Genomic DNA, 16593 nt, shown 5'->3' with positions numbered 1-16593 from the left:
TCAGTTACGTATTGCTAGTGCGCACTTTTTAATTGTTATTTTACTAATAATATTAATTATTTTAAAAGTTATGTTTTAGACAATATATATTATATTTGTTTTAAAAATTGAATGTGTTACATGTACAATTATTTTAATAATTCATTAAAATTTATAAATCTAGTTATTTAACATCGAAATTTACCCTGAGTCCGATTTAACATATTAAAAATGGCTAAATAATTCTTCATCGTACTCATTGTATATTAACATATTTATATATATATATATAAATCATCGCTGTCTTTCTCTCTCAATTGCTCACCATTCAGTCTCTTTCTCTGAACCCTTCCATCCATCCTCTCGACCGGAATCAGGCGTGAACGAAGGTCTTGGAAAACTCCTTCACTGAGCGGACAATCAAAATCTAGGTATAAATCCCCAATGGCTCACCATTTGCTAGGGCATTTCTATCCGGTGAGAGTAGTGGTTTAGGGTAGTGAAGATGGAGATGAGGGAGGCCTGTGAGTGATGGTGGTTGAGGGATGGAGTGAGGGAAGCGTGTAGTGATGGTTGTTGAGGGATGGAGAGAGCGAGAGAAAGATGGAGATGAGGAGGCCAGTAGTGATGGTGGTTGAGGGATGGAGTGAGGGAGGCCGGTAGTGATGGTTGCTGAGGGGATGGAGAGAGAGAGAGAGTGAGTGATGATGATGAGTGGGAGAGTGAGTGATGAGCTGTAGTGGGAAGAGCGGGGAGGACTTGGTTGCTCTGACCCCCTGTTCTTCCCGGGCGCTCGGCTCTCTTGCTCCACGCCTCACGATCCCGCCAATGTAAGCCCTAAATCCCCGATCTCCTGACTGCTCTATCGGTGTTGATTTCGACGTGTTTCTAGCCCTAGATCAACCGGTCTCATCTTTACTCGATCCCTTTTTGATGGGTCGTGAATAGTGATGTTTCTGCTCGGAGGAGTTGGAGGAGGAGTTTGGGTTTTTGAGGGGTGAAGAGGGTGATGGTGGTTTGTAGGGTGGTGGCGGGAGGGTGGGCATGGCGCATCGCAGTGGTTTGACTATGTATTGTATTTTATATATCAATTGCTTTTAACTTTTGTTTTGCGATGTCTCAACCACAACTATAGTAGGACTCGGCCCGATTATAGACTTTCTCAAATTGATTGGTCAAAAAGTAAGTTGAAATTGGGTTAAATGTTGCTATTTGTTCCGATCTCGAAAGATTTTTACCCTAATGATCATTTTTCCTGGATTGATAGGCAAAATGGATACTCGAAGAATTTAAGGATAAAAAGCTCCTTCTTCAAACACGTAGTATAGGATTGTTGGTTTGAGTGAACGCCTCGCAATCATCAATTGTGAGTTGTTTACTAATGGAGTACCGAAAGATCTTATTGTATAGGTGATTTCTATCAAGCTATCTAGTGATTTGAAGAATGTGGTAAGGATTATGACCAATTTGTGAATTGACTTTTTGCTAATATGGTAATGATATGTTGATTTTCTTAGATTTATTCTCTTCTTTTGTATTTTCTTAAGATTAAAATCTGTTGATACTGATGCTAGAAATGACGAACTTGTTTCATGCTTGACTTTTTGCTAATATGGTAATGATATGTTGTTTCATGCTTGATTTTCTTAGCTTCAACCATCCTTGTTGATGTCATGGTAGAATTATACCCACCTCTTCAACATTCCAATGATTAACAATACTGTTAAGAGAATATACTTGTCACAGTATTTTAGTTTGGAGTAATTGGAAATTTTCATCCCAAGACATTCAAGCAACAGCATGTTGTCCAATGGATTTTCCTAAACACAATGATTGGGAAACGAGAATTTTATCAGACTGAAAAGAAAGCACCAAAAAACATGTCCTTTTTCCTTACTGTTCATCAAAGAATAACTCGTTGCATTAACTATTTTACTTACACTTCTCTTTTGTGTAGTAGTGTTAAGAAGCAATGCTTTTTGAGTCAGTTGAGTGCACTTGTTTATTTTTGTTACAACCGCCTTCCTTCGTGCCTTGTCTCTTGCTTTTCTCATCCTGCTAAAAATATTTTTATAACCCATTTTGCATCTAATCCTTCATTGTTTGCTTTGTCATCATGTTCAACAAAAAGCATGTAATCATAGCACCTCGGTGAATGTATATATTATGAATAACTAGACATCCTAGATATGAATTATTATATTGTTTTGAGGTTTCATCAATAGCTATCGCATATTCTTTTGAATTTAGATGGAGAGACAAAGGGACAAGAAGTTGATACTTGATAGTAAGGATTAAGGAACTAGTAAGTAAGAGTTCTATTTTTGTGGTTCTTAAATCATCACATTCCCTTTGATTCTTTCCACTGTTTTCATTTTTCTTAAATTATCAAGCTCTCTTCTTTTTATGTGGTCTTGGAGGCACCAGAGTGGTGGTGGCTTAGAGACTCCTCTAATTATTTCTTGTTGGAAATAATTAGAGGAACCGGTTTTATGTGATTTCCTAGTAATAAATGCAAATATATCTTTCACATGTTCATTGATGCCCTTGAGTTATCTCGTATAAATATAGAGAACCTTTTTCTGAATTTTTCTTTTGAGTTTCTTTTGCTTGTCGATGCCAAAAAGTTGAATGGCCACTTCTCTTTTGTGTAACAAACTATCATTAACTCAGCTTTTAGCGTGACATTTTTGTGCTGTTGTTGTTTCTCCTTGTGGTTCCACCTTGCAAAGTTCGGATGATTTTTTTTCTCGAAAGAGAATGTTTCCTTTCTACCATGATTTACGTCCCTCTATATAAAAGTCAAAATGCGTTTATCGGACATAACCAATCCAGATGATCCGAGTTTGTGCATCTTGAAGAACTTTATCCTCGATATAGTGTCAGTCTCCATCAATTTTTTGGTTGGCCTTATCCCTTCGATTGGTTTCTTTTTGTATAATTAGCATTCTAATAATGCAACTAGAGGTGAAAAAATCTAATTTCCCATTTGAACAATCAATATGTCTAATTCTACAATTGTGTTGGTGTTGTCCCTTCAAATGGGTCATTAAATGTGCCGAGAATCAATAGATAAAATGTTCGATTCTGATTAATGCTTCTCAAGTTGCGATTTGATTAAGATGCCATTCTCTTAATCTTTGGAAATTCTTTCTTCTTGGTTCTCTATTTCTGTTTAACTAGTGTTCTTCGATCGGTTTACATTCTTATTAAGAAGGATAGAAAACAGGTGTTCTTCAAACAATTTTCACCATCTCGCATTTTGTACTGTATGGTAATTGCCAACACCAAGTACACCTTTTATGTCCATCATCCATGACAAAGAGATTCAGAGGCTTATAGTAAAGGTTTAGTATTATTTAGTACATATGTTATGAAGTAGTATCCTTGTGTTCAAGTAATTTTATAGTGAAATTTCCAATGCTTGCCATGATTCATACAAATTGATTCCTTAGGGCTCCACAAGACTGGGTTTGAAGAGCATTAGAGTCCGAATTATTCTTTAGTATTTTTATCGAAGAAGGTTCTCATCATCAATGTATGCCCTCTATCTTCTTCCACTCGCATCCTCATCGGCAATGACATCGCCTAACATATCCATGCTCCCACCATGCCTCATGTCAATCCATTGATTCGATTTCTCTGCCCCTCCGTTTTCTTCAAAGAAGAACGATGAAGAAAACCGAGTAGAAAAAGAGACATAGAAAACCAAAATAAAATAAAAAACAAAAGTAAAAGTGCACCAATTGAACGCACAAAACCTGCCAGGAATTTTCCTTTCTTGCCATAACTATGATGTGATGGAAATTGATAATTAGGAACTGACCAAGTCTAACATGTTTAGACACATTATTTGCAACATGGTTATCAATATGTCAATATCTGTTCCCCCTATTAATTATCTTTCAATGCTTGTTTGATATTTTTCATATGAATATTTAATAATAACGTCCAATCAAAATGACCAAATGAAGATTGACTCTGAAGCATTTGCATGTTCAAATTGTGTATGAATCTGGGAATGAAATCTTCAGTCTTGGGCATAGAATCTTCTTCCGCTTTACTTTGTTAAAAATGGTGATGTGTCCAAAGTCTTTCTTTTCGAGAGGTTGAACTACTCTTTAACTTGTGGACCGTGGAATTGGGCTTCGGGTCTTCAATGGATGCTCAATTCCTTAGACATAAACTCTTCTTTGTTCACACTTTTTGAATTTTCAAACTTCAATGGTTCTCAGACCGCAAACATAGCGTTCGACCCTCCTCGCTCTTGGGCATAGGAAGAGTTTATGCTCAATTCCTTAGACATAAACTCTTCTTTGTACACTTTCTTCGACCCTCCTCTTTTCCCATATGCATATAATTAAACGTGAATGCACCATGTTTATCAATTAATGAAAAGAAGATGCAAAGCACATGGAGTAGAAAATAAATTTTGACAAATATAAACTATTTGGTATGGATAAAAAAATCATTGAAAAAGAAAGGTGTAAGTTTGAATAAAAGAAAAGATTCGATTTCATCAAATTCATCCCTATCACTTGAAGCAAATAAATAGATGATTTTTTATCTATTTTTGTTATCTTCATTACTTTATTATAGTATTATTATTATTATTTTTTATTATTTTATTTTATTTTATTTTTTTGCTATAAGTAATTGTCAAAGTTCTTGCTACTAAAGAGTTCATAAGGTTTAGAATTTATGGTTGAATTTTATAAATATTGTTTTTATATTGGAGGAAATATACTTAATATCTAGCTCGGTTCTCTCTAATTCAACGAATTTCATTGCCAAGCTTTTGCACATTGCCACCATTTATAAGTTTTATTGCTCAATTTATTTAATTTTTTATTGAAGTTAATATCTTCTTTTGTTGATTATGATGGTGAAATCAATTTTGATGATAAATCTTTGTATTTAATTTAGGTTACTTATTTCATGGACAAAAGTTGGATAAATCTTTCAAATAGGGCAAATGATGAATATATAAATGGTGTTGTTAGTTTTTTAGACTTTGCATTTGCGCATTCAGCTAAAGATGGAAAAATTTTCTGCCCTTGTACCAAATGTGTAAACACATATCATGTGTCAAGATCTGAGGCATTTGATCATATAATATGAGAAGGCTTTTTGAAGGGCTATGTTCGATGGATTTTTCATGGAGAATCATCTAGTGCATATACTTCCACATCTAGAAGTAATGAAGGGGAAGAAGATTTACATCATGACATGCATACCTTATTGAATGATGCTTTTGGAATGGATGTGGACATGGAAGAAAGGACAGATGAGCCTGATGATGTTAACAGAAGAAGTTTTGGTGATAACCAATTTTATTCTCTGATTAAAGAGGCTGAGGAGAGCTTGTACTCAACTTGTACTACCTTCACAAAGTTATCCTTTATGGTACATTTATACCATATTAAGTGTTTGAATGGGTGGAGCAATAAATCATTTACTTCATTACTGGAATTATTGAAAGATGCATTACCACAGGGAAACACATTGCCAAAGTCCTTTCATGAATTTAAAAAAATCATTTCATCATTGGGATTGGGTTACAAAAAAGTTCATGCTTGTCCTAATGATTGCATGCTGTTTTGGAAAAATAAGGAACATGAAGATATTTATTCGAAATGTGGAGCTTCTAGGTGGAAAGAACATGCAAATATTGTGGAAGATGATTCATCCATTTATAGCAAGAAAAAGAAGCATGTCAAGATTTTACGTTGGTTTCCTTTGAAACCGAGATTGCAGAGGTTATTCATGTCTTCAAAAACAGCAAATTTTATGAAGTGGCACGAGGAAGGGCGTACTAAAGATGGAAACTTGAGGCATCCAGCAGATTCAGAGTGTTGGAAAAATTTAGATGCTCGCTATCCTGATTTTTCCTCTGAAACACGCAATATTCGTCTCGGTTTAGCTTGTGATGGATTTAACCGATTCAAGACTATAAATGTAACACATAGCACTTGGCCTATTATTTTGATACCTTATAATTTGCCTCCTTGGATGTGTATGAAACAACCTAACTTCATACTTTCCTTACTTATTCCTGATCCAAAAGGTCCTAGAAATAATATTGATGTATACATGGAGCCACTGATTAACAAGCTAAAAGAGTTATGGGAAGATGGAATTGAAACATTTGATGCCTCTATGAATGAAACATTTCGAATGCGAGCTGCAATACTGTGGACTATTAATGACTTCCCTGCATATGCTAACTTGTCTGGTTGGAGTACGAAAGGGGCGTATGCATGTCCTATCTGTGGTTATGACACTGCTTCAAGATGGTTAACACATAGTAGAAAGCATTGTTATATGTGTCATAGACGTTGGCTGGAGCCTAATCATAGTTTTCAGAATGATGAACAATCTTTTGATGGTACTTGTGAACTAAGGTCAGAACCAATTCCACCATCTGGTAGTAACATATTGAGACAACTAGAAGCTCTTGACAGCATCGAGGATGGTCCTTGGAAGAAAAAGAGTATTCTGTTTTCACTGCCTTATTGGGAGCATCTTTGTTTACGCCATAATCTTGATGTAATGCATATTGAAAAGAATGTTTCTGATAACATTTTGGGCACTTTAATTGGACAAGAGGGTAAGTCAAAGGATAACTATAAAGCAAGACTTGACTTAGAAGACATGGGTATAAGGAGTGTGCTTCACCCAAAAGATCGTCCTGGCTCTAGCACAAAATATTTGCCTAAAGCTTGTTACCAAATGACTTCATCCGAAAAGGATGCTTTTCTAAAGGTCCTTAAGAAAATGAAAATCCCAGATGAATACTCTTGTAATCTTTCTCGTTGTGTGCAACTCAAACAACGGAAAATAATAGGGATGAAAAGTTATGACTGTCATCTTCTGATTCAAGAATTTTTGCCAATATCTATTCGAGGATCTTTACCTGACAATGTGGCTTCAGTGATAATTGACTTGTGTTATTTTTTCAAAGAACTTTGTTCTAAGGTTCTTAATGAGCATGATTTAGAGGCACTTGATTCACAAGTTGTTACACTTTTGTGTGAAATGGAAAAAAATTTTCCTCCCTCTTTCTTCACTATCATGGTGCATTTGCTAATTCATTTGCCAAGTGAAGTGAAAATTGCCGGTCCAGTCATCTATAGATGGATGTACCCCATTGAAAGGCATGTTTCTTTGTCCTTATATTTTTATTTTGCAAGCTGCAATTTATTAAAATGTATACTAAATTTTGGTTCAATTTTTTTTTCTTATAGGTTCCTTCTTGTACTTAAATCTTTTGTGCGTAATAGAGCTCATCCTGAAGGTTCAATTGCTGAAGGGTATTTAGCACAAGAGTGCTTGACATTTTGTTCATGGTACTTAGTAGGAGTGGCGACGAAATTTAATCGACCCACTCGGAATTATGAAGGAAATGAAAATTTAACAGATTCACAAGAAGAGTCTATTTTCAAAACTCAAGGGTGTCCATTAGGAAAGAAAAAGAAGCAAGGTTTCAATGTTAAGAAACGTAAAAGGGTGAAAAGAGTAACTCTTGACAAACAAACATTGGAACAAGCACATCGATATGTGCTATTCAATTGTGATGAAGTTGCTCCATTTCGAGAGTAAGATATTTTAATTTTATGCAAAATTTATATTTATGAATCATTAATTAAAAGAATGCTTCTTGAGGTAATTATAATAATGATATTTTTAATTTAATAGGGAACATAAAGATTTGCTTAGAAAACGTAATCGTGCTTCTCGCTTATCACCATATGAGATGGATAAGCTTCATTGTAGAACTTTCAATGAATGGTTTCGCAATCGGGTATGTATAATATTCTTATCTTGGTTTTTATATTCTAAACTATATATTAAGAAAATATTTTAACATTGTAACATTGAATTAGGTTGTACGTTTGATTGAGCAAGGAAGTACAATTATCACGGATCATGTTAAATGTCTTTCTCATGGTATAGAGGAAGTTGTTAGAAGATATACAAGTTATCTAATAAATGGTTACAGATTTCATACAAAAGAACAAGAGAAATTCTTGAAAACTCAAAATAGTGGAGTTGTTGTAACTGCTAAGGCAATGAGTTATGCTACCACAAGAGATAAACAACCTATTGAAGGAGAGGTTAATTATTTTGGGGCATTAACAAACATTATTCAGCTACAATATTCTGGTAGATACAATGTTTTTTTATTCAAGTGTGATTGGATTGATATCAACAGAGGTTGTAAGAAAGACAAGTTTGGGATGACTCTTGTGAATTTTGAGCACACACAAAGGGGATGATATACTTGATGATCCTTTTGTATTGGCTTCACAAGTTAAGAAAGTGTTTTATATAAAGGATGAAAGGCATAGAGATTGGCTTGTTGTAAAGCATGTTAGACTTAGAGATGTGTTTGATATGGGCGATGAATGGTCCTTTGAGAAACAACAATTTGATAGAAAAGTGCCTGCAAAAAATGTTATCTCTATATGCGACACTTCAAATTGGATTAGAAATGAAGTTCATGATGATGGAGTAGATGTTACACAAGAGATGGAAAATGAGGAAGTACAAGATGAACTTGTAGATGAGCGCGATGGAGAAGATGTATTTTAAATATGACAAGGTTATTATTTTAGTTTCTAATTTTGTTCTATTTTCAAAATTTTCTAAACTTGTATAGCATATCTTTGGGTTATTTTTTAACTTGCATATTATGCTAGCTATTTCAAGATGTTTCTCATGATAATTAATATTTTAAATATGAGAAGTCTCTTTTTCAGTTTTTAAATTTGTTTTATCTTCACAATTGTCTAAATTTGTCAAGGATTTCTCTTTGGTTTTTTAACATATATTGTTTTTGTTTTATAAAAATATATCTAGCACATTACTATGCTTTCTACTTTATATTGTGTTAGATATATTTGTAATGCTATATTACACTTTAATCTTTTAATCTATTTAAAAATAATGTAGATGTTCTATTCAAATATTTCTTAGGTATAATGGGAAAACATAAATGACTAAATATTGTGCTCGCAAATTATAGAGACAGGTCTCAGAGCCAAATACAGCTTGAACAATCTTCTAGTCAATCTCAAAATAAACTTCCACACCCTCAACAACAAAGAGAAGGTTCAACATCTATGTCACTAGGTGAGAATCAAGCATTTATGGAAGCATCACAATTACAATTTGAGCAACAAGCATCCACGAAGCCTTCGTCAGGTATAAATATCCATGAATCTATTTTACATTCAATTTAATTTTTTTACCATAAATAGTAAATGCTAATAATGAATAGATTGCTTAATATACAGGTACCCAAAAGTCTAGAAACGTTAGAGGTCCGACTCGTATGCTAGATGTTTGGGAAATGAATACAGAAAAATGCATTGATGTTCAATTGAATGCTCAGTATATACCAATTGGTGATAAATCTTGTACTCTTAGTCGGTTTATTGGTAGTATGATCCGAAAGTTTTCTTTTGCACCTATAGATTACACAAGTTGGAAAGAAATGCCAATAAAAAAAATATCGGAGATGTGGGATGTAGTTGAGGTACAAAAATTTTATTATTTATAAAAAATTTTACTTTTTTGATTGTTTGTTGATGCTAATATATTAATTACTTATTTTTGTAGTCAAAGTTTCAATTTGTTCCCTATAAGGATGAGAGTGATGAAGAAATCACAGACGAAATGTTGCAAAAACAATTTAATGTGGCAAAGAGTTGGGTATTTAAAAACATGAGTGGAAAATGGAGACAATGGAAGAATTACTTGAAACCTACAGAGTTTGACACAAGTAAAATGGTAGATGAAATGGCTGAAGAACTACTTGATTCTAGGGTGGATAAAGACCAATTCAAAAATATTGTTGGTTATTGGTGTTCTGAGAAAGCAAAGGTGTTGGTTCAATATGTTGCAAATGCTTTAATTTATAGAAAGGATCTTATAATTTGATTAATTATAATTTAAAATTTTCTCTTTTATTTTTATTATATGAAATTAGTATTATAAACCAAGCAAATCACATGAAATTGGAGGAGCCTCATTGCACATGAACAAAGTCATTTGCTAGGATCATGGATGAAAAGGTAAGTTATTATAGTAGTTATTTTGATATAGCATGGATGTTTGACCTTAATTTTCTTTTCAATGAAAATTAAATTAAAATTAGTATTATATCTAATTCTTGACCATCAAAATTTGTATTGAAGAGAAAAGATGCTAATGACATACCACCATCACGTGCACAAATGTATATCATGAGTCGTACAAAAAAAGATGGAACTATTGTTAGTGAGAAAGCAACTGAAGTTGTGGTAATGTTTTCTTTTTCTAAAAATTTTGCAATGTGCTTATAGTATTTTGAATATCTTGGAACTTCAAACTTTTTAGAGATGTGATAGATGTTCTTTCATCTTATTGAATTACATAGGAACAAATGAAGATACACATGAATGACTCTGGTGATTCTTCTAATAAAAACGGATGGTCTTGGGAAAATGATGTGTATGCTAAAGTGAAAGGGCCTGAAAAAAGAGGGTGTGTGCGTTGTGTTGGGGATGTTTATGCATCATCTTCCAAATCGAGTTCATCAACCGAAAGAAATGAGGAGGTCTTAAGTTTGAAGTCATATGTCAATGGATTAGAGCAAAAAATAGAATTACAATCACAAGTGATTAATCAACAATCACAAGTATTAGCTGCTATTATTTCATTGTTAAATAAGAGATTTCCTGAAGAAAATGTTAATGATGTCATGGGAGAAGTTAATCGCTTGATCAATCAAGAGGTAAGTATTTATTTATTTATTATAAATTCTAAAGTTATATATTTTTCAAATTAAATGTTAGGAACAGTCGGCATGGAAGAGTTTTGATATTTTGTGGAGAATAATACAGTGTTGACTTGTTAAAACAAAGCTATTGTGATTCTTTGTTGGATATTTCCTCTTAAAATTTCATCTCTTATTTTTAACAACTATATATTGATGTTGTCATGTATACAATAAGTAGTTGGCCTTAACAAATTTTTTTTTTGGGGTCTTTTTAACAGGCTGCAGATGCTAATAGTGCACCGAATAACTCTCCAAATATAAACAGATCTTCAAATTCAAGTTTTCAGCCTAACAGCGTCTAAGGTAAGGAGGCCTTTTTCTTTATGTCTTAGTCTCTCTAACTTTATTAATTTGTTATCTTTTTTATATTTTGAATGATTGAACAGTAATTCATCCACTCAACCAAATATTAAAATAATTCAAACATTAGTCATTTTTTAAAACTTGATTTATGGTCGGAAGTTGAATATATTTTTTATGTGAAAAAATATATTCAACTTCCAGACTATTCTGAGAATTTTTTTCATTGATCGGGGGCTTGAAAAATGGGACTTGTGGCAAACGATTAGATATGAATTTTCTGATGCTAAGTCTACAGTTAAGTTTTATTATTGGTTTTTGATTCTTGAAATTTTAGGAAATTGCAACGGTTTTGAGGTTTTCTTGGTGTTCTCATTCTAGAGTGTGCTTTATAAGAAGAAATGTGGATTTCAGACTTTAGATGAATTGATTTCTTGAATGCTATCTGAGAAATTTCTGAATCAGAGAGATGAAATTGTTGATTTCAGGAGATACCTGAATTTTGTGGTTCTATGCTGTTATGCAAGTCCTGATTTTATACGAATATTGGCAACATATTGCAATACTTCATGAATTCTTTCATCTGGGCAGTTTTTTTATCCTTTTTGTTGGATGTTATAGGTTTGCAGCCCTTGTTAAATTGTTTATGTTATCTTTGTGATTGTTAGCCATAATGGCTGATTGATTAGTGCAGTTTATGTATCATTGATTGAAACCAACTAAACTAATAAGCTACAAATGAGACATATTTGTTTTCTGGGTTTTCTATCTGCTTGAGAATCAGAACAAAGTGAACATGGATATGTATGACCATGCAGATTATATGAAGATAAGGTTCTCTTACTGAAACAGCATTTTGTTTTAGCAGCTTTGTTTTGCCAGTTGTTTGCCAGTAAATTGATGGATGGAGAATGTTTTGTAGGTTTATTAGTGGGGGATGCCAAATTGTGGACTTTGTTCTCTTTGGAATGTAACATTTGGTTTTTCTTTTCATCATCTCTGCAGTGCTATTCAAAGAATTCATTTCCCATCACTAACCTAATTTAGAATTGTTTTGCCTTTGCCTAAGCTCTCATTTGCACAATCTGAGACAAATTCTATCCTGAATTTGAATTCCTTTTCACGGAAATACATTACTTTATTGGCTTTTGTTTTGATGGTCCTTGGGCTGGCCCATGCTTGTCAGATACAGATGATAATAGTCCTATGTTTTCCTTCTAGTCTTCATTCTTGGTATGATCTTGAATTCATGAGAATGTAGCATTATGTTTTCCTTTTCTTTTTGCAACTTATAACCTAATAGGCATCTTGACTGAGCATATTTGATGAATAGGTTTTTTTCCTTTTGCTACATGAACATTTGGTGGTAGAACTAGGTGTGTATATGTTTTATTGTTGTGATAGTCTCTCTAATACTGATTGAAATGTCTTTCTTCTGTTCTTTGGCCCTCTAAGAAAGCTAATATGGTCTGCAGGAATAGCATTTAGTTTCTACTAGTATGATGTTTTTGGACTGAATCAAATACTTGTTGGGGCATATTTGTTATTATACTTCATAGGAAATCATTCAAAGAGATGAGGTTAATCTGTGAAGTTATTCCATTGTCTATCGTTTAGTTGAATGATTTTTTCACAGCCTGATGGCTGATTTTGTCTTTCTTTTTGTGATTTAGATTATAAAAAGTTGGGTTAAGCAGCTAACTCACTAGAGAGAATATATTGAAAAAATGGTTGAAGATGCAAATGCTATCATCTACACATTTGGTTCCTATCAACTGGGGGTATGCCATTGGTAGATTTATGCATATTACTTCTCTATGGTTGCTCACTGGTAAATCTATACATTTCACAAATTTGAGGCTGGAATAAAGCCTAATTGCTTGTAGGAGTAAATCTGCACATTCAACTGTGTCTGGACTCCTTACAGTTTCGGGCCTTTCAGGCCTTGTGCATTTGGCTGTCACTCATGGCATAGTTTTACTGTCTAATGAATCCCCTACTGGATGAAAGAATATGTTCAATGGCAACATTAAGAGTTTTTATGTCTCTTTTGAGAATGCAATGGATGGGATGATGTTTCTATGGAAGTGTATGGTTTTGTGTTCTGGTTTATCACTAGCCTTTTTGTAACTCTTTGGTAAACTGACCAGACTTTTTGATCTATATGCCTACTGCCTTTTAATATCTGTCCACCAGAATGTTTCATTATTTAATTGTTTTAGAGGTCGCTAATGGTGTTAGAACTGTGAAAATGTGGTTTTATTTTTGTTTCTCCTGTATAAGTGCTTATTTTATAAATTAAATAATTGTATGAATATAATGATGATATTATGTGTCAGTAAAAAGACCATCATATCCATCACTAAAAGCTTTGAAAATTTATATTAAAATAGAAATATAGTGACAGGTATTATCTATCAGTAAAAATTTATAAAAAATTAACTATAATGATGGTATTATCCGTCAATCAAATTTTTTAAAAATTTCAGATTATAGATATACTGACGGTATTATCCGTCAATAAAAACTTTTAAAAATTTCATCCTATAGCTATACTGACGATATTATCCGTCAGTAAAAACTTTTAAAGATTTTATCCCTATAGCTATACTGACGATATTATCCGTCTGTAAAAACTTTTAGAATTATTTAAAAATAAAGATAAAATGACGGACATTTCTGTCAGTATAGGTTATAGCAACATATTCTATGATTTCAGTATATGCCGATGAGATATTGCAATAGGCTTAATATTTGTCAATATAAGCCTATAACGTCGAGGGATAATTTGACAAAAAAATTTTTACTGTTGCAATAGGGTTCATGGCCGTTGCTATAGCATAAAAATGGCTATAGTGATAGAAACTGAGGTTTTAGTGACGGATTTTTGACTGTCACTATAAAACAATTTTTTTGTAGTGTGACTTCCAACTTGAGGACAAGTCAAGTTTGGGAGGGAAGGCTATTATTACAAGCCCCAGAGCACAAAAACATCACAACAAGCATAGGAGCAAAGAAAGGATTAGTCCAAAGGAATTTGAAGATTTTGTGATCAATTAATTATGCTTATGTTAATGAACAACTGGAATGTTATTAAATGGTCGTCATTATGTAATTAAAACTATAGAAGGATCTAGGGGTAATAATCTTGAGTGGGTACCTTATTATGCCCAAATTTTACTTTGAGCACCAAATTTTGATTTGTTTCTTTTCGGATACCTTATATTTATTTACTTGCATCGGGAGGGCACTAGGGAAAAATCCAGTGTGGTTTCGCTTATGTGTCCTCCGGAATAGCCACATCAACCCCAAAAAATAATTCATTTTCCTACGTGGCGTTGACATGTCAGCAACTTGATGATGTGGACAAGGTGATGCCATGTCGACGTACACGTCACCGGACACATCAGTCACCATTAAAAAACCCTCCCGACCCCATCACCCGTCCCCACCTTTCCCCCTCCCACTCGCCGTCCTCCCTCGTTTTCATCGTCGCAGCCCATCGCCATCCTCTCCCTCTCTCAACCAACCGTTTCCCTCCAATGAGCAAAATGAACAAGATTCTTAGAAAAGATTCTCGGAAGCAATTGTGCGCATAGAGTTGAACATAGTAAAAGAAGAAATTGAAAGATTTCATTGAAATTGTTCGTTTGGAAATTTCCCTAAAAACTAATAAGTTCTTCTCTCCATCGAAACAATAGGGTTGTTATGCTCATTACTAAAGTTGTTGAAGAGGTGAAATAGAACCAAAGAGATAAGTCAAAATATTTGCTACATGTCATTGAATAATTCACCAAAAGTGTTACTCTAATTTTTCTTGTATATGAAATGCTTCTAATTGAATTTAATGATATTCCTATTATTATTAGAAAAAGATTAATTCAAATTGTTTATTCCAAAATAAATTATGAGGAAAATGTATTTTTGGCAGAAATTAAACAATAATTCTCAATATTAAATGGTTATATTATAGTTAGTACTAAGAGTTACTAACAATCAAACAATAATTCTCAATTTTCCTATTGTTAATCCTGTAGAATCCGACCCATTGATTTTTGGATCAAAAGTACTATGTGAAACCTTCTAACAATCAAACCAGATGCCTAACAATCAAAACTTTTTTAATTCAATGTATTTGAGAAATTAACCATTCACACAAATCTCACAGAAACAAAACGATAAATTTCATTTAGCATGTCAAAGTATTTCAACAGAGAAACAAAGTCTCAACTAATCATTGTCTTAATTGGAACATCAAGATATTACAAACTACATCCATTGGACAACACAACATTTCCATCAATAACCAAGAAAACCCAAAATACAATCTCTTTATAAGCAACAACCCCAGAATTTGTAGAATTTCTAGCTCTCAAGAAAACCCAAAATACATTACATATCCTTCATTTGTTCTTCCCAGCAGTAGAACCACCAACTCCTCTAAGGCCTAGTGGAATCCATATCTTTTTTTCTTCTCTACAACTTCTTCTTTGCTCTTATTTTGAAGATGTTTTCTTTTTCCAGGTTCCGTGTGAAGATGCTCCTTTTCTTTTTCTCCTGATATGCCTTGTTTCTTGCCCCCCTTTGTAAGAAGCTTTTCTCTCAGCCTCTTTTCACCTTCATTTGCAACTGATGGGTTATGGACATTTTGCTCAAAGTTATTAATCACCTACAATTCCCAAATTCACTTTTATTTAAACATGTGAGGAATTTTGATGAATGTGCTGGTTTTGTAATTTTTGGATTTCACCTGTGACGTAGGTTCTTCTCGGGCCTGTGCAAGGCTATGGGTTCGATATTGTCACCAGCTCCATTTATGACATCCACCTAGTGATGTGTATCAAATCAACATTGCTCAATAAAACATGCAAAGGTCTATTGGTGATGTTATTATGTCATTTTATTATATTAAGTACTTCTAAATGAAGGAAAATTTAGAAGATAGTAAAAAAATATTTGGTGAATGTCCATACTATCAAGTTGATAACCAAACCTGTAACAGAAATTTTGCTGGTGCTATATGTTCCTCATTGTGCATGGTCCCACTCATGATATCAACCTGATGATATGCACAAACTATATATTATTGAATTGCTTTTAGGTAGATACTTTAGATCAAAGTTGATAAAGCTAGTAAAGAACATACCTGATGAAAGTGTTCCTTTAAGACACTAGGGTCAATTGCATCCATAGGGTCATTTGTAGAATCTTGCTAAAAAAATTATGGACATAAATTATATTGCCACCTGATCCCACATTGTAAATATGAGCCTTATATACTCACATCAATGGTATTTGCTGGTGCATTAGCATCATCAACTGAGTTGTTTGGCAGTATTTTCTTTTTTCCCCTGTCATGCAAGATGATCTAGATTAGGAAATAATACATGAAAAAATTAATTGCAAGTAATATGACTGTAATGAGTACCTGCATCCCATGAAATCTTCTATTATGACCTGAAGCACCACACACACTGCAAGTAATTGTT

At 33.5% G+C, this 16593-nt stretch overlaps 2 protein-coding genes across 3 annotated transcripts; both read left to right on the top strand.

The window, feature by feature from the left end:
* Positions 1–5571: 5571 nt before the first annotated feature.
* On the top strand, positions 5572–7358 carry LOC120274629. The gene is made up of 3 exons (XM_039281169.1): positions 5572–7136; positions 7227–7292; positions 7340–7358. Exons 1-3 carry the CDS (start codon positions 5572–5574, stop codon positions 7356–7358), a joined length of 1650 nt encoding a protein of 549 aa, XP_039137103.1.
* Positions 7359–9971: 2613 nt separating this feature from the next.
* Positions 9972–11827, top strand: LOC120274879. 2 transcript variants are annotated; one of them, XM_039281423.1, is made up of 5 exons: positions 9972–10058; positions 10182–10286; positions 10403–10759; positions 11023–11107; positions 11593–11827. In XM_039281423.1, the coding sequence occupies exons 1-4, from the start codon at positions 10047–10049 to the stop codon at positions 11104–11106; spliced, it is 558 nt and encodes a 185-aa protein (XP_039137357.1). In that variant the 5' UTR covers positions 9972–10046; the 3' UTR covers position 11107; positions 11593–11827. The 2 variants fall into 2 exon arrangements, with proteins under 2 accessions (XP_039137357.1, XP_039137356.1); XM_039281422.1 differs by lacking the exon at positions 11593–11827 and adding an exon at positions 11442–11530.
* The last annotated feature ends 4766 nt before the right edge of the window (positions 11828–16593 follow it).

This window comes from Dioscorea cayenensis, chromosome 13 (genome assembly GCF_009730915.1).
Source record: "Dioscorea cayenensis subsp. rotundata cultivar TDr96_F1 chromosome 13, TDr96_F1_v2_PseudoChromosome.rev07_lg8_w22 25.fasta, whole genome shotgun sequence".
Lineage (NCBI taxonomy): Eukaryota > Viridiplantae > Streptophyta > Magnoliopsida > Dioscoreales > Dioscoreaceae > Dioscorea > Dioscorea cayenensis.
The sequence above is the reverse complement of the archived record's forward strand: the minus strand, read 5'-3'. Positions and strand labels throughout refer to the sequence as shown.

Bases quoted from the DNA above. Each gene is read 5' to 3' on its own strand.
- LOC120274879 (XM_039281423.1), top strand. The intron at 10,287-10,402 runs GTAATGTTTTCT...TGAATTACATAG, and splicing joins AGAAAGCAACTGAAGTTGTG to GAACAAATGAAGATACACAT. The intron at 10,760-11,022 runs GTAAGTATTTAT...TCTTTTTAACAG, and splicing joins ATCGCTTGATCAATCAAGAG to GCTGCAGATGCTAATAGTGC.
- LOC120274629 (XM_039281169.1), top strand. From the start codon at position 5,572: ATGCTGTTTTGGAAAAATAAGGAACATGAAGATATTTATTCGAAATGT. The intron at 7,137-7,226 runs GCATGTTTCTTT...TTTTTCTTATAG, and splicing joins TGGATGTACCCCATTGAAAG to GTTCCTTCTTGTACTTAAAT.